Below are 27,130 nucleotides of genomic sequence, written 5' to 3'. Positions count from 1 at the left end.
CACAACAATTATCACGTTCAAGACGTTAAAATGGCACCACAGAAGCCCACAGAAGTAAATTAAAGCAGGATAAAGCCTTGATCTCAAACTGTCCAATGACACTGCGTGTTACATTTACAAGTGGGAGACGGGTTTGGCGCTTCAAATTGAGGCGAAAGTTGATTGGTTGCTCCCACGTGTGTACTGTCCAATGGCATTTTTTAACTCGATTGACAAATGGATAAAGAAAAGCATTTGGCACAACACAAAGAAAAGCATCTGGCAAATAGAGAGAGAAAAGGTTTGCCAAATGCTTTTTTTTTTAAAGCGATTTAACATGCATTTAAAATGATTTAATGTACTTTTGATTGTTTTATTAATCTACGTTTAAAAACATGAATTAAATAAACCATTTTAAATGTGTCTATTTATTTGTCACGAACCGCTCCGAGACACAAAGGTTAGATCCAAATGCAGCTTTATTGGCTGGGGCAATCCAGAGGCGTAATCCAATGTACAGGCTAAGGTCATACACAGGCAGGCAGTCAAAACAAAGAAACAAACAAAACAAACAAACAGGCAGGGACCAGAGGCAAGAGAGTAATCCAGGGACCAGAGGCAAGAGAGTAATCCAGGGAACAGGGCAAGATATCAAAAACCAAGAAACAAGAAAACCAGGGAAACGCTCAGAAATGCAGTGTAACACTTAACAAGACTTCGCCGTGAGTGAATGAATGAACAAGGTATATATAGACTGAGACTAACAGGATGATAAGACAAAGGTGAATGCAATCAGTGAATGAGGTACAGATGAATGTGATCAGTGATAATGAGTCCAGGCAGTGAGTTCTGGGAAGTGTAGTTTGAGAGTGATAATGGTCTATTGTGGAGTGCCCTCTGGTGGCTCTCAAGGGCAACTCCAGCTGGTGATCGTTACATAGCCCCCCCTTTAAGGAGCGGATTCCAGACGCTCCTAAAACTGTCCAGGAGGGAGGTGGAGCGGAGGCGGACCCGGGGGCGGGACGGAGGGCCAGGCCCGTGCAGCGGAAGGGGACCTGAAGACTCTGGCAGGGCGGCAGGCCAGGGCGGAGCAGGCTGTTCAGGCGGCCAGGGCGGAGCAGGCTGTTCAGGTGGCCGGGGCGGAGCAGGCAGTGCAGGCGGCCGGGGCGGAGCAGGCAGTGCAGGCGGCCGGGGCGGAGCAGGCAGTGCAGGCGGCCGGGGCGGAGACGACCCTTCAGGCGGATCCAACGGTTCAGGAACATTAACGGGCTCAATAACAGGAACAGGAACGGGCTCAGGGGATGCGGTGGCCATCTTGTCCGAAGACACAGGCGTGGAGTCGGCCATCTTGTCCGAAGACACAGGCGTGGAGTCAGCCCTCTTGTCCGAAGACACAGGCGTGGAGTCGGCCCTCTTGTCCGAAGACACAGGCGTGGAGTCGGCCATCTTGTCCGAAGACACAGGCGTGGAGTCAGCCCTCTTGTCCGAAGACACAGGCGTGGAGTCGGCCCTCTTGTCCGAAGACACAGGCGTGGAGTCGGCCCTCTTGTCCGAGGACACAGGCGTGGAGTCGGCCCTCTTGTCCGAGGACACAGGCGCAGAAAGAGGAAGAGGAACAGATTCAGGCTCAGGATCAGTATCAGTCTCGGCGGGACGAGACTCTGGACGGGCAGACGTGACCTGAAGCTCTGGCTCGGCAGGACTGACGTGAAGCTCTGGCTCGGCAGGACTGACGTGAAGCTCTGGCTCGGCAGAAGTGACGGGAAGCTCTGGCTCTGGATCGGAATCAGCGCGCTCTGAGCTTGACAGGACCAGCGGCGGTGAGGGCCTTGAGCTGGGCAGGACCAGCGGCGAAGAGGGCTTTGAGCTGGGCAGGACCAGCGGCGGTGAGGGCCTTGAGCTGGGCAGGACCAGCGGCGGTGAGGGCCTTGAGCTGGGCAGGACCAGCGGCGAAGAGGGCTTTGAGCTGGGCAGGACCAGCGGCAAAGAGGGCTTGGAGCTGGGCAGCGATGAGAGCTCTGTGCTGGGCAGCAATGAGAGCTCTGAACTGGACGGAACCAGCGGCGAAGAAAGACTCTGAGCTGGGCGGGACCAGCGGTGAAGGCTCTGTGCTGGACGGAACCAGCAGTGAAGAGGACACTGAGCTGGACGGGACCAGCGGTGAAGAGGGCTCTGAGCTGGGCAGGACCAGTGGCGAAGGAGACTCTGGGCTGGCGTGAAGTGCAGGCTCGGCTGGACTGGTGTGAAGCTCTGGATCAGCAGAAGTGACGTGAACAGTCTCTGGATCAGCAGAAGCGACGTGAACAGTCTCTGGATCAGCAGAAGCGACGTGAACAGTCTCTGGATCAGCAGAAGCGACGTGAACGGTCTCTGGATCAGCAGAAGCGACGTGAACGGTCTCTGGATCAGCAGAAGCGACGTGAAGTGCGGGCTCAACCTCGCCCACTATGAAGGGAGACCCACAAAATAGCAAAACAAAATCTATGTATTGAACCAGAGTCCATCTGGGGTCAGCCTCAGGCAAATAACGTCCTGATCCAGTCCCATCCAAAAGCAATCCTTGAGTTCCCCGTCGTCCAGCGGGGCCAGGTGGCAACAAGCCACAAACTCACCCACATAGTCCTCCTCTATGGGGCGAACATCCTGGAAGATGGAGCAGAGTCTAGTTACTGGGTCCATGTTGTCATTGCTGCTGGATCTGGGTATGGCGAAGTCTTCTGTCACGAACCGCTCCGAGACACAAAGGTTAGATCCAAATGCAGCTTTATTGGCTGGGGCAATCCAGAGGCGTAATTCAATGTACAGGCTAGGGTCATACACAGGCAGGCAGTCAAAACAAAGAAACAAAGAAACAAACAAACAAACAAAACAAACAAACAGGCAGGCAGGGACCAGAGGCAAGAGAGTAATCCAGGGAACAGGGCAAGATATCAAAAACCAAGAAACAAGAAAACCAGGGAAACGCTCAGAAATGCAGTGTAACACTTAACAAGACTTCGCCGTGAGTGAATGAATGAACAAGGTATATATAGACTGAGACTAACAGGATGATAAGACAAAGGTGAATGCAATCAGTGAATGAGGTACAGGTGAATGTGATCAGTGATAATGAGTCCAGGCAGTGAGTTCTGGGAAGTGTAGTTTGAGAGTGATAATGGTCTATTGTGGAGTGCCCTCTGGTGGCTCTCAAGGGCAACTCCAGCTGGTGATCGTTACATTATTAATACATTTAAAATGTTTTTATTTTATTTATGGTTTTATGAAAATAAATTTAAAAACATGAATCAAATAAACAACTTTAAAAATGTCTATTAATTTGTCCATTTAAAAGCGATTTATGTCTATACATTTTTATGTTTGAATTATTAAATTGATAAATTGATTCTTCTTTTTATTTTTAAGTGGCACTCCTGGTCCTCCATATTATGGAGGACCAGGAGATGACAATATATTAATGAGATGTTACAAACAAATATACTGCCATGTAGAGATAATTAATTTGGCTAATGTATTCATTCAGTAGCTAAGCATCTTTATTAATACGTCGCAGGGAAGCGTTGCTAACATTGCTGGCTTAAAACTTCACAACACGTCTAACCCAGATTGCACAGGTAGGGCCTATGTCTCATAAGATGCCTGTTAAAGAACGCTTAATGTAGAAACATCTGATAAACGTCTTAATGAATATGAAGGACTAAAGATGACAGAACGAAAAATAAATAAATAAATAAAAGTAGAAATAAATAAATAAATGCAGAAATAATAGTGAAAACTAGATGTACCGCATGGCGGTACAAAATATGACCGCCGCTCAGGCCTGCACTGGCTTTCCACAAAAATAAATGACGTGGAGCAATTTGGCTGTATTGCGTGTTTATGTATATAAGTTGTATATTTTAAAAGACTGTCTGGAGTATTCCTGTGGATCATGGATAATTTAGAGTTTTGTAATTATTTGCCATTACTATTTAAGTTTTATATCAAAAGTCATTAGTTTAGACACTTAACATCCATAATGTGAAAACGTCACATCCATAACAGTGGTTAACAGTAAAAAGCGACTGAAGTGCCCTTGAGCAAGGCACCTAACCCCTCACTGCTCCCCGAGCACCGCTGTTGTTGCAGGCAGCTCACTGCACCGAGATTAGTGTGTGCTTCACCTCACTGTGTGTTCACTGTGTGCTGAGTGTGTTTCACTAATTCACGGATTGGGATAAATGCAGAGACCAAATTTCCCTCACAGGATCAAAATAGTATACTTATACTTATACATACTAAGTATGAAAAATCTGTGTTTTTTTTTTTTCAAAGGACCCTCCCATTCAATTTATACAAACCTCTACCAAACGGTTGAGGTGCCTGTTGATGGTAAAAGTCAGTTATCTGACTTTGGCATGGGTTTGTTGTGTTTTACTGAAATAAAAAACATTTTTTCCCCAAAAAAGTGGTTTTATCTTGTAGCCCTGGTCCCAGAGTTTTAAAAAAACAATGTTAACAAAATTAAACTCATTCCCACTGTACCTAGTAGAACACTTAAGTAAATGTCCCATTGAAATTAATGGGATTTTATGGATTTAGGTGAAGAAAGTGTACACATAATACATTTTGGTCTGTACCATGAAGAGAAAACTGATTCAACTATATAAACTATATATTTTCTGAAAGCGTAGACTCTCAGGATGTGATCTAACATGGCATGAAACATGTCCCACCCACGTCATTAGTATACTGCCCAAGCATAACACATTGGGTATTGGTAAATCGGGTATATGGCTGATACCTAAAAAAAGTAGTAGTATGTGCATGTCTGTCTGTGTGTGTGTGTGTTTGTGTATGTGTGTGTCTGTGTGTGTCTGTGCGTGTATGTGTGCGTGCGTACATGTGTGTGCGCGTGTGTGTTTGTTTGTGTGTGTGTGTCTGTGCATGTGGATTTGTATGTGTGTGTATGGGTGTGTGTCTGTGCCTGTGGATGTCAGTGTGTGTGCATGCTTGCGTTTGTTTGTATTCCTGCATGTGTGTGAGTGTGACAGTATCATCCTAAACCAGCAACCCTTCGCTCAACAGCACCATCTACAGGCCGATGAGTGTACAGTCACTAAATGTGCACATAAATGAATTTATTTTATACCCCCCCCATGGATGAAATTCTACGAAACTTAGCATACCCCCAGAGGATGTCAAGTTAATCATACACATGAAATATGGTGCAGTTCTGAACATCTCCACTGAAGATAGGGGCGATTAAAGCAGAATAATATTGCATTTTAATTTTTTATGGGAGGGGCGCAAATCACAAATGAGTGATTATGGGCTAGGTTGATGTGGGCCCTTAAGACCAACATACCATAAAAATTTCTTCATCCTCGGTTCCACGGTTCAAGTAGTTATTTAGGAAAAACTGCATTTTTTGGGTTTGGGGGGGCCCAGCGCGGGGGGGGGGGAGTGGCCCCCGGGGACCAAACGAAATTTTTCCGTAAAAGTCTAGTGGTGCTACATGCTCACCAAATTTCATGTTCCCCGGTGTTTCGGTGTCCCTGGTATCGTTGACGGAAAATTCAGTAGATTGACGGAAAAAAAAAAAAAAAAAAAACTTTGACAATCCCTATATGATATGAAAATAAATACATTTTGGTAATATAAATGGCTATTTCTGTATTTTTACATGTATTTATTTATTTATGCATTTCTATATGTATGTATTTATACATTTATTTATATATTTATGTATTTATATATTTATTTATTTATATATTTATATATGTATTTATTTATACATTTATTTATTCCTACATTTATTTATTTCTGTATTTCCATATTTCTACATTTATTTATTTCTGTATTTCCACATTTCTACATTTATTTATTTCTGTATTTCCACATTTCTACATTTATTTATTTCTGTATTTCCACATTTCTACATTTATTTTTCCCTGCGCATGTATGCTAATTGACCTATGGCTAAGCCACGCCCCCAAACGCGATGAGCCAATCACAGTACGCATAGCTAACCCAATACACTCGGACATTCTCTGCTTCCTCGATAAATGCATTGCAGTTATCAGTTTTCATTCGTTTTTATGGTTTTTCTTGTCATTTTGGCTTTTAAACAGCGTGTGTGTGTGATTTTGGTTGGGTGACTGTTGTAGTTTACAGTTTGACAAGAGTTTACAGTTTGACAAAAGCACAATGTTGTGTTTTACACAAATATAAGTCGGCTAAACACTTTGCCGTTTTAATGATGTCCTGTATGAACAAAATGGAGTATGTTTTTATGTTTCCACTGTTCGATCGAGCCCGCTCTCTGACACACACACACACACACACAGACACACGCACACACACACATTCCAGAATTGCAATCTTGACATCGCAGGCTGTTCATTATTCTGCGCTCAGGTTTAGCATAGGTCAATTTACATGCGCAGGGAAAAATAAATGTAGAAATGTGGAAATACAGAAATAAATAAATGTAGAAATGTGAAAATACAGAAATAAATAAATGTAGGAATAAATAAATGTATGAATAAATACATATATAAATATATAAATAAATAAATAAATACATATATAAATACATAAATATATAAATAAATGTATAAATACAAAAATAAATACATATAGAAATGCATAAATAAATAAACAAATAAATAAATAAATACATGTAAAAATACAGAAATAGCCATTTATATTACCAAAATGTATTTATTTTCACTATTATTTCTGCATTTATTTATTTATTTCTACTTTTATTTATTTATTTATTTATTTATTTATTTATTTTTCGTTCTGTCATTTTTAGTCCTTCATAAATGAAAGCAGTTAAGTTAGTATTATTAATTATATTTGACATAAACGAACATTCACTATGAAGTACTAGGCTATCTGTTGTATCTCTGAAGGTCTATTTTAAAATAGCCTACTTTCGATGTCGCATTATCACAAAGCAACCGCCCGAAATGAAAAAGGAAAACCCTTCTGAAACATATTATTCGTTTAAAATAACCCTTTCGAATAAACTTCATGTGTTAACTTTCAAAATATTTATCGCTTTCAAAATATTTATTCGTTGTTCATTTCTAGCAGCATCTACGTCTGTTTGGAGTAACGGGCCTATAGTATAATAGGCCTATTTACGTAATAAAACAGGTCTACTGTAACTTCGAATTTTAAATTACGATGATAAACAGTATAAAATCAATACGTTACTATATTTCCCAAAATAACTGTATTCAATAAAGCTAAAACTTACTTGAAGTCTGAAGAGAATTTAGACTTAGATTTATTTTCTGTCCTTCAATGTTCGCTTGCCACATGGTACGAGTCCAAAGCAAAATCCAGTATCTGGTGGAAGAGATTTGTCGACTGTTCATAAACTTTGGTAACGTTAACGATTAACTGGTCAATATGACATCCTCCTTTTGAGCTTTTCTCTCGCTGCAGCCTCAGCCTGTAGCACGATGACGTAGCTGGATCCGCGCACGCGCATGCGCGGTGGCCCTGTTATTCAGGGGTTTTTTTTTATTATTTTTTATTTTATGTATGTACATCATGGCATGATGTAAGTACATAAAACTCCATCGACTCTGTCGAGGAACTCTTACCAGGCAAAATATCATTAAGCACTTTTTTTTGACAAGATTTAGTTTCTTTTTTTTAAAAAAAAAAAAAAAAAAAAAAAAAAAAAACTTGACTCATTTTTTCAAAAAAAAAAAAAAAAAAAAAAAAAAAGATTTATTTTCTTGATGCTGTTATTATTTTTTAATTTTCCCTTGAATGTGTACTGGTATTTTAAGTTGTTTACAGACCGTATTGTATTGTAGGCCTACCTCTAGGATTAAAATTACAGAGACAATTACTTGACTCATTTTTGCTTCCACTCAACAGCAAATATGACCTGAATAAAATAAAATTGCTTTATTTTAAAATGTTCTGTATACACGCATTAAATCCATCACAATTAGGTTTAAAATCATGTGATTTAAAATGTTGTAAAATTAACTATTTTGCATGTATGTAGAGAGAAACTAGGAAAGCATCACATACTTATTCATCAATAATTATTTACTACTATTTATCAGTAGGCTACTACTACTACACAGGTTAGAACATCATCTCAATACAATATTGAGCACGTCACTTAAGACCAGCGCATGAGAATTATAACTCAAACACAGCTCCATCCAGTAGGCTACGTATTGGATCATCCAGCTACGTCATCGTGCTACAGGCTGCAGCGAGGGGTGTCTCAAGAAATGTGGTGATGGAGAATGGCGCCAGGACAGGAGCACGAGCATGGGAAGAGGGGGCACCCCCTGTTTTCAAAGGATTGTAAAAGCAACGCAAATTTTTGTTCATTACATTTATTCATTTTTAACATTTAGTCATTCATTTGTAATAAACACTTTAGTGGGCTATTTAAAAAGGTTTATTTATATGTTAAATTATCTTTTTTTTTTAAACATACGCTCAGTGTAATATGAGCGTAAACACCTCAATAACCATTTTATTTAAAGGCTTAATTTATGTCCCGTTAACCGGTCCATTGCATTACCATTAAAAGCAGTATTGTTCAGATGTGTGAGCTGTTTAAACTAGTGTTCACTTCTCACTGATACGCTTGTTAATTCTAGTTTTGATTTTTATAGTCTTACTATTGTTTCTTATCCAAAAGTTGTTTTCTTTTGTTTAACACTTTCGGTTTCGTTTCTAAAAACTCAGTGCGCATTTGCTCCTCATTCTGCCTGTCACGTGACCTTTTTTATTTTATTTTTATTTTTTTATCCTGAAGTCTCAAAATCTACTGGTACTGTAATTGCATTAGGAGAAAACAAGGCAAGGGATGATCACACCAAATAGGATATTGATCTGATTTAATATAAATTAATTTATAAAATCTTTTTTTTTTGTTGCCTGTCTTTAGCTTGCATGAGATGGCCTTTTCTGGGAAGACCCTGTTTACTCCTTGCATTAAAACATACATGTTGGGGGCTTGGGGCAACATTACAGTAGATATTGGAAATATGTGAACTTGTTTTTAGTTTTTTCACAGTCTATGGTGTGAACACACAAAAGACACATTTATAATGGGCATATGTGTGTATATATGTATGTAAATCTCTCCCTCTAAGTAAAGAGTTAAACTGCACACTCACTCAAATATTTTGATAATTTCCAACGTCATACATGATAAAACACACATTAAAAACTTTTCCCATATGGTTTGAATGTAGATTCTGTTTTGAGTTGTTTCTTATAAATGAGATGATCTAATTATCTAATTTATAAAATACATTTTTCTTAAAATAGCTTACTGATCTGGACTAAAATGTAGGTATGTGGGATTTATGTGGGACTTAATGTGGGATTTATCATACTCTGTCTTTACCAAGTTCTCTTTAACTTGCATCTCTTAAAGGTGTGTGTTTGCTTTAGCTACTTAAGGAAATGAAAATATCTCTCTCTCTCTAAACTTATATATAAAATATAAACACCCATATCTTTTAACTGCATTCCAAACCAATAGCTTGCCAGGTTAGTAAACGACTTACAGAGACATACATGGACATGTTTTAATGTCATTTTCAATTTTCTCTGCACAGTCCATCATCATCAGTGGCCAAAAGAAATCGAAGTGGCTTGACACTTTCCAAAAGTGTTCCACCAACAAGTGCCTGTGCCGTTGTACTTTGAAGATCAGGAGCAAATTGATGCAATCCACTCACCTGACATCAATTCTGGGCAGCGCACACACACACACACACACACACACACACACACACACACACACACAGTGACAAGATCAAATTAACCATGGGTGTCCTTTTTCATTTTTTTATATATTTTTTTTAAATCAGTGAGCAAAAGCACTTTGACAGGAGGATAGAAAAACAGTTAAAGAAGAGTGGCAAGCCATAGGAGAGTAATCTACGGGAGTCATCATAATTCATAAATGGGGTTAATAAATAATTTTTTTGTGAATTTTAAATTGTGTGTGTCTTCATAAAATGCTATGTAGGACACTGTTTTGTAGCTGTATGACGAGAATAGTACAGCAGATATTTCATCAAGGATCCATGATTACATGGTACTGTATGTCTAATGGGCTAAATATGGTTAATGTGTAAGTTTCGAGCGTTGATTAAATTATGTTATTTCACAGTATATCCCCCTACTGGACGCATCAGCAACAACAGGGGCGTAAAACTGCCTGGGCCGTATCTACCGGCTCCAGGTCTGCAGCCTCCCCATATAGAGGGTTTTCACAACACGTCATCAATCCGGAAGTTGGCCATATTGGCGACCCTGAACGTAAACAATGCCACTGAACTGAACTCAAATGTGAACTGATTATTGCTGCTGAAAATGTACGTGTTTTGGTCTGTACTAATCGGTCACACCGGGGAAAAACATTTGGAGTTCTATAGACTGCCAAAAGTTAAAGAGAAGAGTGCAAAAAACTGATGAAAGAAGACATCTGTGGTTGAGAGAGGCACAGCATAAACGAAGCGTTGTTGACGTAAAGTAGTTCACTATGGCTACGTTCACACTGTCAGTCCAAATCTGATTGGAATCTGATATAAAATGATGTCCACACTGTATCGCAACTTCAGATCAAATCAAATCAAATCAAGTATATTTGTATAGCGCTTTTCACAATACAGATTGTATCAAAGCAGCATCACAGTATTAAATTAAAATAAAATAATACAACAAAGTTTGTTTCTAGTGGAATTTATTGATTGATAGAATAAAATTAAATATCCCCAAAATATCCCCAACTGAGCAAGCCAAAGGCAACAGTGGCAAGGAACCGAAAAAACTCCATCAAGTGACCTAATGGTGTCCTAAAACTCCATCAGGTGACCTAATGGAGAAAAAAAAAAACCTTGGGAGAACCCAGGCTCAGTCGGGGGCCAGTTCTCCTCTGGCATTTATGAACTAGAGGCCGGATTGTAGTTTGAACTGTGAGATTAACAATATTATATGAATGCCTGGCTGAAAAGATGCGTCTTTAATCTAGTTTTAAACTGGGAGAGCGAGTCCGAGCAACGAACAGTATCAGGAAGGCTATTCCAGAGTTTCGGAGCCAAATGTGAAAATGCTCTCCCTCCTTTGGTGGATCTGGATATCCTAGGTATGACCAAAAGCCTCGAATTTATTGATCTTAAAGAGCGCGATGGATTATAGGGCGATAGAAGATCCGTTAAATAGACTGGAGCTAAGCCGTTTAGGGCTTTATAAGTCAGTAGCAATACCTTATAATTAATACGGAACTTTATAGGTAGCCAATGTAGTGATGATAAAATCGGTGTTATATGATCATATTTTCTTGATCTAGTAAGAACTCTAGCAGCTGCATTTTGGACTAACTGTAGCTTGTTTATTGATGTTGCAGGACAACCGGCTAATAAAGCATTACAGTAATCTAGTCTCGAGGTCATGAATGCATGAAGTAACTTTTCTGCATCAGAAACTGATAGCATATTACGTAGCTTAGCAATGTTTCTAAGGTGGAAAAAGGCTGTTTTTGTAACATACGAAATATGCTTTTCAAAAGACAGGTTACAATCGAGTATAACACCCAGGTCTTTTACTGTAGAGGATAAAGTAACAGGACATCCTACGATGTCAAAGTTGTATTGTGAGAGGTTCTGTGGGCGGTTTTTTGAACCGATAAGTATTACCTCTGTCTTGTCTGGATTTAATAAAAGAAAATTACGCGTCATCCAATCTTTTATATCTTTAACACACTCTGTCAATTTGGATAATTTAGCGTTTTCATCCGGCCGTGATGAAATATATATTTGAGTGTCATCAGCATAACAATGGAAACTAATTCCATGTTTCCTTATAATATTTCCAAGTGTAAGAATAATAGAGGGCCTAACACATATCCCTGCGGCACTCCATAGTTTACTGGAATTATGATAGATTTTTCTCCATTTAAATAGACAAAATGGTAGCGGTCAGATAAGTATGATCTAAACCAGCTTAATGCTTGTCCTTGAACACCAGTATAATTTTGTAGTCGATCTAAGAGTATTGTGTGAACTATAGTATCGAACGCAGCACTTAGATCAAGTAAAACTAGTATTGAGATACAGCCTTGGTCAGAAGCTAAGAGTAAATCATTTGTGATTTTAACGAACGCAGTTTCAGTGCTATGATGCGGCCTGAATCCTGACTGAAACTTTTTATAGATATCATTTTCTTGCAAGAAAGAGCCCAGTTGAGTGGACACAACTTTTTCTAGTATTTTAGACATAAAAGGTAGATTTGAAATGGGTCTATAATTTGCTAGATTATGATGATCTAATTGTGGTTTCTTAATGAGAGGTTTTATAACTGCCAGTTTAAATGTTCTTGGAACATGACCTAAAGATAAAGACGAGTTAATAATATTGAGGAGAGGCTCTTCCACTACAGGTAACACTTCCTTCAGTAGTTTAGTTGGTATAGGATCTAATAAACATGTAGTTGTTTTAGATGAAGTGATAAGTTTATTTAACTCTTTTTGTTCTATAGTTGTAAAGCACTGTAATTGTTCTTGCGGGGGGATAATTGAGGCTGAATTATAAGGCGCGATTGAGGATTGAACGTTTACAATTGTGGTTCTGATGTTTTCTATTTTCTCAGTGAAGAAGTTCATGAAATCATTACTACTAAACTGTAACGGGATATTTTGTTCGGGTGATGTCTGTTTATTTGTTAGTCTAGCCACGGTGTTAAATAAAAACCTTTTATTTAAAAACCTATTTATTTAAGTTTGCGGAGGTGCTCAGCCCTGGCCGCTTTTAGGGCCTTTTTATAACGTGACATACTGTCTTTCCACGCGATTCTAAAGACCTCTAAACTAGTTTGTTTCCATTTACGCTATAAATTACGGGTTTTTCTCTTTAGAACATGCGTAGTATTGTTGTACCATGGTGCTTTAATTTTCTCTCTGACCTTTTTTAATTTAACGGGTGCAACAACATCCAATGTTCTAGAGAGAATGGTGCTCATAGTGCTAGTTAGTTCTTCTACTTCATCTGTTTGTTTGGGTTCAGGCAGCAGCTGAGACAGATTAGATAAGCAATTTGAGAAATTATCTATGGTGGATGGAAGGATTGTTCTGCCTGGTCGATAACGCGGCGCCGCATGACATATTACAGCAGTACGTAATATGCAAGTTACCAAGTAATGGTCAGTGACATCGACATTTGTGGAATGATATCTATATCGGTTGGATCGGTTCCATATGATATAATTAAATCGAGTGTGTGATTAAGACGATGAGTTGGTCCGGTGACGTTTTGCTTGACCCCAAAGGAATTTAATAAATCTATAAACGCAGCCCCTAACGCATCATTTGGATTATCTACGTGTATGTTAAAATCTCCAACAATTAATGCTTTATCTACATTGACCAATAGATCTGAGAGAAAATCTGCAAACTCTTTTAGGAAATCAGCGTAAGGCCCAGGCGGTCTATATACGGTAGCCAAGGCTAGAGATAATATGGATTTTTTTCTAACATCTAAGAGCGTAACATTTAGTACAAGTACTTCAAACGAAATAAAATTATAACCCGTTGTCTGAGTAACATTGAGAATATCTCTATAGACCGCTGCAACACCGCCGCCACGACCAATCAGACGGGGTTCGTGCTTATAGGAGTATCCAGATGGAGTAGACTCATTTAGACCGAAATAATCATTTGGTTTAAGCCAAGTTTCAGTAAGGCAAAGTACATCGAAGCTATTATCCGTGACTATTTCATTTACAATAACTGCCTTAGGTGTGAGTGATCTAATGTTTAGAAGACCTAGCTTTAAAAATTGTTTTTGTTTACTAATAGCAACATTTTCTGTTTTAATAACAATTAGATTTTTCCTAGATCCTGCAGTAGAATTATTATTTGATCTCACTAAATGAGGAATAGACACAGTTTCTATGCAATGTACTAAACTAGTATTTATATCATTTAAATTGGTGCAGGAGAGACTATGATTTGGACTTTTGGTTACTAGTCATTTAATGGTATTTAACATTTTGGAGATGTTATCCGAGATCGATCTGTGTGTCCATGTAGCTCTTTCGATTTCCGGAATATCTGCATTGGTTTCTATGGCAATGACGTTGCGTTGATGGAGGGGTTTGCATTTGCAATAGAGATGTAATCTTTAACTCCCAGAAGAAGTATGCACAGCTTTTTTTCCGCGCTCTTGTCTCCGCCAGTTTCAAAATCTGTGTCAAAAATAATCACTTTCTGCTCATCCGGTACTTTGCAGCAACACAGCCTTGTTTCGGCAGCGACTTTCAGCATGTTTCCTATAACAACGTCTGACGATTACATTTTACGTGGTGTGAGAAAGTCACATAAACCACATAAACTGATCAGACTGAAGCGGATTTCCTGATTTGATAGGATTTCAAACCACAAATGAATGTAGCTTGAAATGGATTTCATGTGATTTTTTTTGCTGTCCACATTAGCTAATTTGGACTGACAATCTGAACTTATCCTATGTCGGGATAAGAAATAGAAGGAAGAATTTTCGGGTTGTCAGTCCACGACTAAGAAGCTAGCTCATTCAGATCTTTACCACATATTAACTTTCAAAATTTCGCGCTCTTTCCTGCTTACTAAGTCCTTCTCTATATGATTTAGCAGCTTCCACATGTTTTTTTCCATGATTTAGACATCATAAATTAGTGTAACAAAGTGTTCAGTAGTACACAAACAGTAAAATCCATGCTGTCGTTTACATCCGAGTATCTCCAATATGGCAGCGCATCCGAGTAACTGACCAAACCGTGACGTAGGTGCAAACACTCTATGGGGACAGAGGGGAAAACTACAAGAATTAGATTCTACTATTTTTATGTGGCTGGGGGCACTATCTGAGCACTTTTTTCTTGGATGTAATGCTGCCGCAGTATAGCCCAGAACAGACAATATTAGTCCCAGAACACATTAGATTGGGTTTGCATAAACCCTCATTGTGTTGCCTTTCACATCGGGCTAGAGCAATTCAAAAGCGTACGGAACTGTCTGTTCTCTAATCGCTCTCGCTGTACTTTACTTTGATGTCATGCATCGACCGGTGTGGCGAGGGGGGCGTGGTTTTGCGAAGTCTGTAGCAGGAGAGAAAGGAGGGGGCCGATCGGTGAGTAAGTAGGTCAAGTGCAAAATGATGAACACCTGTGTCTGATTGCAGTGATTGGTGTGGAGAGACCGGATATAAGCCAGCATGCGGGAGGAGATGAGAGAGAGAGTTGGACTGGAACCTCACCTGTACGCTGTGTTTGAATGGAAGCTGTCCTTGTTATTTGTCCTGTTTTATATTGCTGTGCGTGGCACGGTGAATGCGCTACGTGCGCCCTTTTTGTTTGTTTATTTCTTTTGTGAATAAAAGTGAGTGTTTCAGTCACGCCGACCCCTGTCTTATTCCTTCCTTGCAATACAACGTTGAACCTTGTTACAACCGGTCTGTGCGGCGCTGCTTTAAAGGTGCTCTAAGCCAGTGATTCTCAACTCCAGTCCTCGGGACCCACTGCTCTGCATATTGTGCATGTCTCCCTTATTTAACACACCTGATTCAGATCATCAGCTCGTTAGGATAGACTCCATGAACTGAACTGAGTTTTTCAGATAAGAGAGACATACAAAATGTGCAGAGCAGTGGGTCCCGAGGACTGGAGTTGAGAACCACTGCTCTAAGCGATGTCATGCGTTTTCTAGGCTGAAACATTTTTTGTCACATACAGCAAACATCCAGCACACTATCCGTTAGCTGCCTGTCCCCTGAACACACTGTAAAAAAAACGCGGTCTCTGTAGACAGCCCAGGCTCCAAAAACAAAAACAAACTGGCCCAGCCTGGACCAGCATAACAAACAGTGTTCCAGCCAATAACCGACAAGAATGATTTGGGGGTGGAGGTTGGGGGTTGGGGGGTTAGTGTGTGTGCACATGAAGTGTGGGGAGTGGAGGAAAGAGAAGCATGAACAGGGAAGTTAGCTAGAGGAGAGATGTCCTAGACAACGACTAACATTAGAATTATATTCTCTTGAATTTTGATATGGCCGACACACGACTAAAGAGACGACGTTCCGATGAACAAATGGCAAAGAAGAGAGAAATGGAGAAGGAATGTGCGAAGTCCCGAATTTACATAGGACAAGCCTGTTTCAGGAAGCATGGAAGGGAGGGGGAGGGGACGGGATGAGGAGGAGGGAGGGTCGAGCTAGCCTCCATTTTGTTTGACAATACTTCGAACGTCAACAAGAAGTGAAGTCACCCAACATCGCTTAGAGCAGTCGAAAAAAACTGTGATCAACCCGAAGTGGGCGTAACTTGAAGGGGCATAACTTGAAGGGGCATAACTTGAAGTCTTGCAGGCTGCAGACAGATTCTATTGGCTGTAGTGGACATGTACCATTACGTTTAGAAATGGACTTTGGAAATTGGTCCTGATGGAAATTGTTTCCATATGAACCCCTCTTCTCAGGGAACTGAGGTTACGTTAGGTAACCGGTGACGTTCCCTTTTGAGTCGGTCTCTCGACATTGTGTCACCGAAGATGGCGCTATTGGGATCTAAAATTCCGCCATAAACTCAGTCATGTCGTGAATGTCTCCAGACTGCATTAACAGCTGCCATTCAGTACCCCAGGCACATGGATAGGCGACGGCAGTGCCTACCGTCACGGCACTATAGCCTAGCAACGTTCATCCCGGGACATGAGACATCCATAGCGTGAGGCTAAGCACCGCACCGTCACCGTGTTTATGGTTAATGGTGTAGGTCATGCCAAAGCCTAGTACTGATGTCCACTGCAGCGATGATGGCGCTGGTGCTGTCATGAACATGATACAAGCGTTGTAAACACCGTGCAGATGAAACACGAAGGCAGCAGTAGCACTGGTGCCGTCAGTCATATACAGGTGCTGGTCATATAATTAGAATATCATCAAAAAGTTGATTTATTTCAAGAATTCAACTTAACAGGTGAAACTAATATATTATATAGACTCATTACATGCAAAGTGAGATATTTCAAGCCTTTGTTTGTTATAATTTTGATGATAATGGCTTACAACTTATGAAACCCACTAAATCAAAATCCCAGAAAATTACAATATTACATGAAATCACACAGTAATTACACAGTAATACTATGGTCATTGAACCAGGTTTTGGTTCTTTTGGCAGTGTGGCCAGGTGCAAATCCTGCTGGAAAATGAAGTCAGCATGAAGTGCTCTGGAAATGTCCTGGTAGACGGCTGCGTTGACTCTGGATTTAATAAAGCACAGTGGACCAAAGTCCTCTTTTCTGATGAGAGCAAATTTTGCATCTCATTTGGAAACCAAGGTCCCAGAGTCTGGAGGAAGAATGGAGAGGCACACAATCCAAGATGCTTGAAGTCCAGAGTGAAGTTTCCACAGTCAGTGATGGTTTGGGGAGCCATGTCATCGGCTGGTGTTGGTCCACTGTGTTTTCTGAGGTCCAAGGTCAACGCAGCCGTCTACCAGGAAGTTTTAGTGCACTTCATGCTTCCTGCTGCTGACCAACTTTATGGAGATGCAGATTTCATTTTCCAACAGGACTTGGCACCTGCACACAGTGCCAAAGCTACCAGTACCTGGTTTAAGGACCATGGTATCCCTGTTCTTAATTGGCCAGCAAACTCGCCTGACCTTAACCCTATAGAAAATCTATGGGGTATTGTGAAGAGGAAGATGCGATACGCCAGACCCAACAATGCAGAAGAGCTGAAGGCCACTATCAGAGCAACCTGGGCTCTCATAACACCTGAGCAGTGCCACAGACTGATCGACTCCATGCCACGCCGCATTGCTGCAGTAATTCAGGCAAAAGAAGCCCCAACTAAGTATTGAGTGCTGTACATGCTCATACTTTTCATGTTCATACTTTTCAGTTGGCCAGCATTTCTAAAAATCCTTTTTTTTGTATTGGTCTTAAGTAATATTCTAATTTTCTGAGATACTGAATTTGGGATTTTTAGGAGTTGTCAGTTATAATCATCAAAATTAAAAGAAATAAACATTTGAAATATATCTGTCTGTGTGTAATGAATGAATATAATATACAAATTTCACTTATTGAATTGAATTACTGAAATAAATCAACTTTTTCATGATATTCTAATTATATGACCAGAACCTGTATATCAAAGTGAATGATGCGTCGCTTTTGAAACCGAAGCTGTCCTTTATTTCCTTTATCTTTATCTGTCCTTTAGTGTTGTGATAAAATACAATAACAATAGAAAAGTAAATGGACAGAACACGCTGAACAAATTAGCCTCAATATTTGAGTCATCAGCACAGATAAAACAACTGACTGCGCCACTCACCTTTGCGTAACTCCCATTGTAATCTATACTGTGAGTCTATAGTGACCGCGTCATTTTTACTTTAATAAGTTAATACAACAACTACGGTGGTCATGTTCTGCAGATCCATGTTTGTCTCGTTTCTCACGCGTCTCCTAGAAATGTCTTGTGTGTTTCTGTGTGAGTTTGTTGTGTTCAGAACCAGTTGAAAGTCAGGTAGTGTATAGGGGCTTTCGCATCAGGTGGTTATAGGAACTCAGTTATAGGAACCATTAATTTACCATAATTCCATTTTCCTGGTTGCATTCGCACCGCCAGTGTGAACTCTGAAGTGACAACTATGTAATTTAAGCATGGCATTCAACATCTAGAGGATGGAGGACACTGTGAGCAGAGCTGTGTTTTTGTCATAATAATGGAGATGGAATATAAACATATAGTTATGCGATTGAAAGAGCAAAAAGCAGGGCCAAGAGACGAAATCTATGACAACTTGCAGTGCTTCATTTCATCGAGGCTGAGAAAAGAACAATGCTGCAGACAAAGGTAAATGCCGTTAACATTAGCTTTCTATACGTTTATGTCTTATTCGTGTTTTACATATTAATGGAGTAAGTATATGTAAACTGTGTGTTTACACGACTTTTTAAAAATGGCTTGTGCCAGTGTTTTGGATGGCATACGTTCAGCCAATCAACGTAGGAGTTCATTTTGTCCCTCCAAAAGGCGCTCCTATAACTAAAATCCTTCCCAAATCTTACGGTGCGAAAATGATTATAGCTATAAGAACTATAAAAATGTTTCTCTGGTGTGAAAGCCCCTTATAATCCTCATTTGTTTAGTGTATGATGCTAAGGTCCGATTTCACAGACAGGGCTTAGATTAAGCCAGGATTAAGCCTTAGTTCAATAAGGACATTCAAGTAGCTTTTATAAATATGCCTTAGAAAAAAACATTACTTGTGTGCATCTTGAGAAGCAAGTTGCTTTCAGTTAAAACAGCTGAAACATACATTTTAGTCAGGCTATCTTAAGCCTTGTTTGTGAAACCGAGGGTTAGTGTTTTAAATCTGTCCATATGTGAAGTTGTGTAGTGTATTCCAGCGTTGAGATGAATGTCGTGTAAACATGTTGCAGATTAGACAGGCCGCCTGCCAAAGGTGGATTTTTTTTCACACTGGGCCCTATTTTAAGGATCTAAGCGCATGGTCTAAAGCACACGCCGCAAGTTCACTTAGTGCGTGTCTGAATCCACTTTTGCTAGTTTAACGACGGGACAAATGGTCGGCGCTCCCGGCGCATGGTCTAAAAGGGTTGTCCCTATTCTCTTAATGAGTAATAGGTGTGTTTTGGGCACAATGTGCTATAAACCAATCAGAGTCTCATCTCCCATTCCCTTTAAAAGCCAGATGCGCTCGCGGAAACGGTTCTGCTCGTGCGTGAGGTTAAAGCGTGCAAGCAGACCATCTACTGGACATAGTGTACGCGCGTTCGGGACCCGCCTGTAGGTGCATATTACTAACGCGCTTTGTAAATAACAAAAAAAAATACTGGGCCATTGACTTTAAACCAGGTTTCAGTTGGTCAATGCCTCAGTCTATTTCAGTTCCTCAAAATAGCAACGCACCAAAAATGCGCCAGAACCCATGGGCACACAGATGGGCGCAAATCCATTTGCTATTTAAATAATGTGGCGCAGGACATAAAAATGATAACTGCGTCAGGCTGAAACTAGCAAAAAACACTTGCGTGGCGCCTGGCGCTGCTTTGCACCGGGTGTATGATAGGGCCCACTGTGTTGAATTGCGTTTTGATGTGTTTTTTATTCCTTCTCTTCAGGGAACGGAGGCAGACCTGGGCGGAGGAGAGGAGGATGAACGCGGAGACGTTCGGTATTTCACTGCGTCACAACCGCGGGCGCGCTGGTTTTTCCGTGGTTCATTACCCCAGTAATGGACCAAACATAAATATTAGAGATGCACGATGCGTTGGCCAGTGTTATTTTTAACAACAAAAAACAACTACAACAAACAACACTGTTGGCAATTGAAATAAAGGTAAAATAAAATGTAAATATTACATGAAAAAAAAATGTGCCTTGGCAACTAACTGAAATAAGTTGAAGTACTAAAACTAAGATGATCAAATGAATTGAAGACAATAATTTACCAAAGCAGATAACAAATTTACTAAAATTTAAAGTACATTTAAATCAAATCAAATCAAATCAAATCAAGTATATTTGTATAGCGCTTTTCACAATACAGATTGTATCAAAGCAGCTTCACAGTATAATAAAATAATACAACAAAGTTAAAAAACTAATAATATAAAAATGAAAGCTAATTTAAAGTCTCAATAAATATTGTAATGGCATATACATAATACTAAATTGTTTTTTATTTCTTTATTTTATTTATTTTTTTGACACTATAATAACAACAGAACAGAAATTAACGATGGTTTAACACTTTAGTCAATACTGTAATTTCTGTAATATCACTATTTTCTTGCATACAAAACAAAACGGTGACAGTTGTACTCTTTCAGACTATTTAATAACTATAGTAACTATTTAAATAAAAAAAAAATCATTAATTTATTGATGTAGAGATACATCATTTGAAAGAGTCCAAATGTCACTAAAGTTTCTTTTATGTAACATCTAATTTGTGCATTAATGGCTGTGCACTAATAGTTTATTAATTAGGAAGGCAAGTTATTTTATTGAATCCGATATTACAAAACCAATATCTGATTATGAAAAAATCTTAAATATCGGTAAAACTGATCATCGGTCGATCTCTAGCATCAGCCATTTAGAGTTTGGCATTTTGTCTTATTTGTCTGATATTGGACTATTGAGATTTTCCCACAAAATTAAAAAGTTTGCTCTTTTTCTACACCAATTAAATAAGAGCAAAATTTATTAAATATGTCTCATAAATATTACTAATACCAGTTCATCTATTAGCGCCCTACAGATTTCATTGACAGAATCCTGGAATCCAGTCGTAAAAATGGAATTTACTGTATAATATCACAGAATATAAATAAGACTGAATTTGGGAAAAAGTAAAACTAATTTCATAGGGCCCCAATCTATATATATTGTGCGGCTACATTTTATTTTACAGTACGTGAACTTAATGTACTTATCCAAGAAAGTACTGGTAATACAAGTCACGGGTTACGATTAGGTTGAGAATAACTCAGTTATTGTTATTGCTATAAGTAGACTTTAAGGACTGTAAAATAAAATGCTTGTGCTTTTCTAATGTTTGTCTTTGTTCTGTTTTTTTTCCACGTTTGTTTCAGAAGGAGAACAAAGTGTCGGCGTATCCAACATGACGACCAGATCATCCGAACAGCCAAGAATCTCCGATCATCACGTCTAGATTACCGCTTTGACTCCTGACTAACAGGACCGCCTCTGTCTAACACCAGCGCAGGGACGCCTGCCTTCAGCTGGACACGCAGCTTTGAGTTTCTCTCCTTTCTTCCTTTTTTAGAAAAAAAAAAAAAAAAAAAACATTTGATGATCTTCTGATCTGCGTTCCATATGTTCGGAGGGGAGAGTTTGTGTACAAAATGCCGTAACTTCCATTGAATGATGATGATTATTATTATTATCTGGTATTTTTGCATCAACCTTTAGTTCCTTTGGTAATAAACAGAGGATGGTATTTGATATTATTCTGTTAGGTGTACAGAACCCCGCTGATACTGTGAGCGCTCCTCAGTCAAATAGCTTTATTATGTTATGATTTCCTTTTTTATTTATTTTTTGGATCTGTTCTCTGTCTCTCGAAGCACTGACACCCAGTGTCGAGGCTGTGGAGTTCGTGTCCGAGCTCCGCCACCTAAACAAAACACACTTTCAGTTCGACTCGCTCATCCGTCTGTTAAACGCAGGTGCTTTGCTTCAGTTCATAGATTGACATGGTTTGTAGTACTAGGTTTTGTAATCACTTTTTTAGTTCACTATGTGGATAATCTGGTCAAGCCGTTTTTTTTTTTTTTTGCTGCATTCTACCGTTAACGTCAGCCATTGTCTAGCTGTAGGTCAACTCACAAAAACTGGTTTATGATTGAATGTATCGATGAATTCAACTCTTTCTTTTAAACGATTTTGTCCTGAAGTCCTCTCTATGCAGGCGGTCACGTTCTCCCTGCTGGATCAGACTGCTGTTCCTGTCTTCAAAATGTATTTTTAATATTTGAGTGCCAGTTATTCTTGCCTTTTGATGTCAATTATGTACATTTCCAAGAGGGCTTTTTGATATAAACTCAACTCAAACCTCTTTAACGACGAGCCCCATCACCGTTTAATGCCGAGATCTTCTGGAAAGATCCTGAAACCCTTTAAGAATCCGATTGGATGTTTTGAAATTGCGTTCATGTGCTCTTTAAAGACAACGCCGCCATAGAGTCGCACACGGCACACATGATGCGAAGGCTAAATTCGATGTCATTTCATAATGCTCTTATACCAGATGAATCTCGTCTCGGAACGTAAACGTGATTGTTTGGATGAATTGTGGAGGGATTATTTTAGTTTAGTTTAAAACAGATGTTCGTCAATCGGGGACGTTCCCACTTTGCAGTATTCCAGCAACTTATAAACAGGATAAAACGAATGAAGCATCGTGTAGAAACCTTTACGACATGTTTCCATGCTCAGTCTGAACAGGCGGCGAGTTTCACCTGAAATAAGTGTCCATAATAAGTCCATAAACCCCTCTATTGTGAATAGTTCTGTTTGATACACGTGTATGTTAATGTGTTATTTCAGGTACCAGCTGTTTATTGCTCTGTTAATGGAGTGAAGTTTGTTTACCCGGCGATCTCCTCTGAATGTCACTGAAGCACTAGTTCCTGCACTGTTAGATGGGAGGTCATTGTTGTTTTTGGTGTGCTTCATATTTTTAATTTGTGTTTCAGAGATCCAAAGACCGAATTACGGATAACATTTGGAGGAGAAGTGCTCTCTCTCAGCTGGTTCTGCATTATTTTTCTCATGTCTGTCCCCAGAGTTTGCCGTCTCTACTTGTGTTAGCTATAAACCGCTCCCTTTAAAAAGCACTACGAACTGCAGAGATGTCCCGCAGGCAGCTAGAGATACGCAGTCTGACCCATCGCTCAGACCAGGGCATGATGGGAAACCTCTGAGCGAACCACAGATATTGGTGCTGAGATTTGAAACGAATCCTCAGGCCTGATATCGCCATGAAGTCGAGAGTTTAAACTGGACAGCCGTGCAGAAGCTTGATGTGATTATTGTGGTCAGTCCTCTGGAGGAATTTGATTGGCAAGTTTATGATTTTGTTTCTGTTTTTCTGAATTAAAGCAGTTGTTCATGGTGTGCTCGTAGAGGGCTTCAGACGGGGGCAAACTAAGGTTTTTAATCAAGAGAAATAAAGAAATAGTTGTTCAGTATCCTGTCCGTGTGTGTGTGTGTGTGTGTGTGTCCTTGTTTTTTTTATCAATAAACATTTCTGCAAACGATAACAATTAGTCGCATGTGCTATAATAGCATTTTTATTGTTAGATTATTTTAACACTTGTGCATCAATTAAAAATAAGTTACACATGGTGTAACCACCTCCACTCTATACAAGGGCTACACAAAAGAAAGGTTTTACTATTGAAAATTGTCTGTTATAAATCACGCCAGAATCTTCAATATGAGGGAACCATCTGACTTATTTTATATTGCTTAATTGCACAGTGAAAATGAAAACCCCCATCAAAAATAGCCATATGAATTAACAAAACATTGAAAACCTAAAAAGGAAACACAATAAACTATACTTTGACAATGATAAGCAGCTTGTTTCAATCTCCAGACACAATAGCAGTATTCAAATATTACCCATTCGTTTAAATACCACTTAATTCCATGGATAACATCACTTAGACAATCACATTAAAGCAGAACTTATCTGTTCTGCTTTAATGTGAACTTACCAAAGGTGCATGAGAGACATGGGCCAAGTCTCTGAGGGAAATCGTGAGAGAAGTCTGAGTCCAGTAACAGCATCAATCCACAATGATCCATGGGGGAAAAAACAGTACTTTCACCCACAGTCCTTTCAGTCATTTTTCCATGTATCCACCTTACTCATTCCTGCAGGCGTTTTCTACATTCTCTCTTACAAAGAGCATATTAATACTCATTCAAAGTTTAGCAATATGTCAAAACATCACAAGTCAATCATAAAATAAATTCACTTAACATTGTATACAGGTCAGTAATGGAGGCCCAAAACAGTTAAATCACCATCTCCCTTTAACACCTGTGACTTTCCCCAACACCTTCTTCTCTCCAGCATTCTCACCGTGACCTCTAGTGGCCGGGATGAACATTACACCCTGTAATAATAGGTCGATAGTGGACAGAAATGTCTGTCAAAAAACTGTCATAAAAATGTGAAGCTTAGGAGCACAAACTTAAGTTTGGTCTCATTTTAAAGACCCTTGGCAGATTATTGTTGAAGTAAAACAAAAAAAGTTAAACTTTTTAAAAGTTATAGAGGTTTATGATCAGTATTTTATATAAAACATATATTTTATGAAACATGTTTAACTCTAAAAAACTGCTATAAACTGCTATAAAAATCAAAGCCATAAATCTAAACAACTTGTGATCCAAATTTGAGGTTGATATGTCATTTGGCGCAGTGCCAAATTTTCTCCATTAGATGCCAGCAAAGCTCCACTGTTGTACAGTGGTTGGATTTGTGATTTGCAGTAGTATAGGTTTTCTCTCTCCAACAGAAGCACACACACTGTGTATTTTATTACACACACACACAAACCACACTCTGACAACCCTTTACCAACACACCCACACAATTATAGCTGCATACTTTATCCAATTGGCTCTATAATATCGTGTGCTTAGAATTATAAGGTTCTATCTCCACTTTTGGTCGAAATTGAGTTTGAGACATAATCTGATCCATTAGGTGTTTATTAATGCCTGTGTTGTTATTTTTGTAAAAAAATATTTTGTTAGTAGTTATTAATAAAATAAAAAGGTTCCATCTCTCCATTGCCAGCTGGGATGTAAAAACTTTGATGCTCAATATCTCAGAACTACCCTAAACGGAGATAGAACCTTATAATTCTAAGCTCACGATATGCAGGAGCAGAAAACAGCAATAAAGCGAGTATTTGATTTATAGGCCAAACCTGAAAAATTGGCAGCATCTGGTTAAAATTAGTAAATATTCTAATTCTGAAGCCTTGCCAACAGAATGAAAGCCTCTGAACAAAGATTGCATCATTTTATAGTTAAATGGCCCTAGGATTAAAAATCGCAGTTTTAATGGGTTTCAATTGGGACATTTAAAGGTCCTGAGAGGAACTATTTTGTGTAGCTAGTGCTTTAAGGAAATGGGGGTGAAATAGTAAAAATCCAATACAAATACACACCTGTGCGAAAATTTATGAAATTGGAATTAACACAGGCAAAATGTTCAAAAAAACAAAACTGAAAAAGACAAAAATTTCCATAAGGATGCACAAGGGTTAATGTTCTTTTAAAAATATATTTAAATTAAATACCCTGATTCAAAAACAGTTGCTGAGGGCTCAAACTAGAAATATGTTGGTTCACATAGCTATATATTTGCATTTTTTTTTTTTTTTTTTAGCAGACGCCTTTGTCCAAAGTGACTTAAATGAGGACTAAATTAAGCCGGTCACCGTGAAGAGGCAAAAACAACGCAAGAAGTCTCAAAATTTGTTGAAAAAAAAAAACGCGCAGTGGATTGAGCGCGCCGCGGCACAGACGCGCGAGCTGGTCGAGCGCATCCCTTTTTCACAGACGTCAGTGGAAAGTTTGTAGTTCAGTCGGGTGTCAATGGCAAAGAAAGTAAAACGAGGCATGTAGCTGCTTATTATTATTATTATTATTAGAGAGAGAGAGAGAGAGAGAGAGAGAGCGCACTTCTGTTGAATGCTCTTGATTGCTGATCGTTCACTCAGCACGTGTTTGGATTATTTGGATTAAAACTGAATCGTAAGTAAAACATGAACTGTTACCTGATTTATGTATAACGAGTGAATCCCTGCATTAACACTGGAGAGAAGCCGTGCACATGTGATCTTATAACAAAAGTTAATTGATATTTACCAAGAATGATGAAAAAGAAGAAATACAAATATTTTTCAAACTTCTACTTGTGTTAAAGTCTTTTTGTCTCTCTACTGTTTTGGGAAAAGACAGACTTGCGGAAAGAAACCTTTGAGTTGTGTGTTTGCAAATGTAGGCTAATCTCTTTTGCCATAAAGAGTTGAGCTGACTTCTGCTCTTGAACAAATTTCTTCGATTGATTGAAATCTTTAGTCTATAAGTCTTAACTGTACTTTCCCTATACAAAATATATCACAATTAATTAATTTATGTCTTTCATAAAGGAAAGTAGATCATTTCTCCAATACTTGTTGGTAAATGTTCACTACCAAAAACTACAAAAAAGATTGGTGCTATTTCTATTTGTTGGCTACTATTGATGTTTTATTATATAAAACTTATTCTTCACATGATATTGTGTAGACCTCTAGTGGTGAGCTCGAGACATTGCATAATCTCTGCATCTGCTGTTGCATCTTAATACCAGTTACACTCCAATTAAGGGAACTGAACTAATTAACTTTTCAAAATAATACATTTTAAACAAAACAAAAATAGCAAAGCTCTTTCTTATACATGTTTTGTTCTTCACTATGCTTTTTAATAAATGCTTAAAACATTAAGTGTGTTATGTTTTTCTTTACAAACCATTTTCTCAATAAACC

The 27,130-nt window shown here is 39.0% G+C and overlaps 1 protein-coding gene across 1 annotated transcript; it reads right to left on the bottom strand.

Moving 5' to 3' along the window:
* Positions 1–442: 442 nt before the first annotated feature.
* Positions 443–7,430, bottom strand: LOC311089889 (uncharacterized protein). The gene is made up of 2 exons (XM_084124924.1): positions 7,229–7,430; positions 443–2,785 (listed from the first exon to the last, which is right to left on the bottom strand). Exon 2 carries the CDS (start codon positions 1,423–1,425, stop codon positions 913–915), a length of 513 nt encoding a protein of 170 aa, XP_083981050.1. The 5' UTR covers positions 1,426–2,785; positions 7,229–7,430; the 3' UTR covers positions 443–912.
* Positions 7,431–27,130: the final 19,700 nt, after the last annotated feature.

Source organism: Abramis brama (assembly GCF_963993115.1).
Source record: "Abramis brama genome assembly, chromosome: 9".
NCBI classification, from domain to species: domain Eukaryota; kingdom Metazoa; phylum Chordata; class Actinopteri; order Cypriniformes; family Leuciscidae; genus Abramis; species Abramis brama.
This window is presented reverse-complemented; position numbering and strand designations above follow the sequence as displayed.

Coding starts and splice junctions, on each gene's coding strand:
- LOC311089889 (XM_084124924.1), bottom strand. CDS start 1,425: ATGGCCGACTCCACGCCTGTGTCTTCGGACAAGAGGGCCGACTCCACG.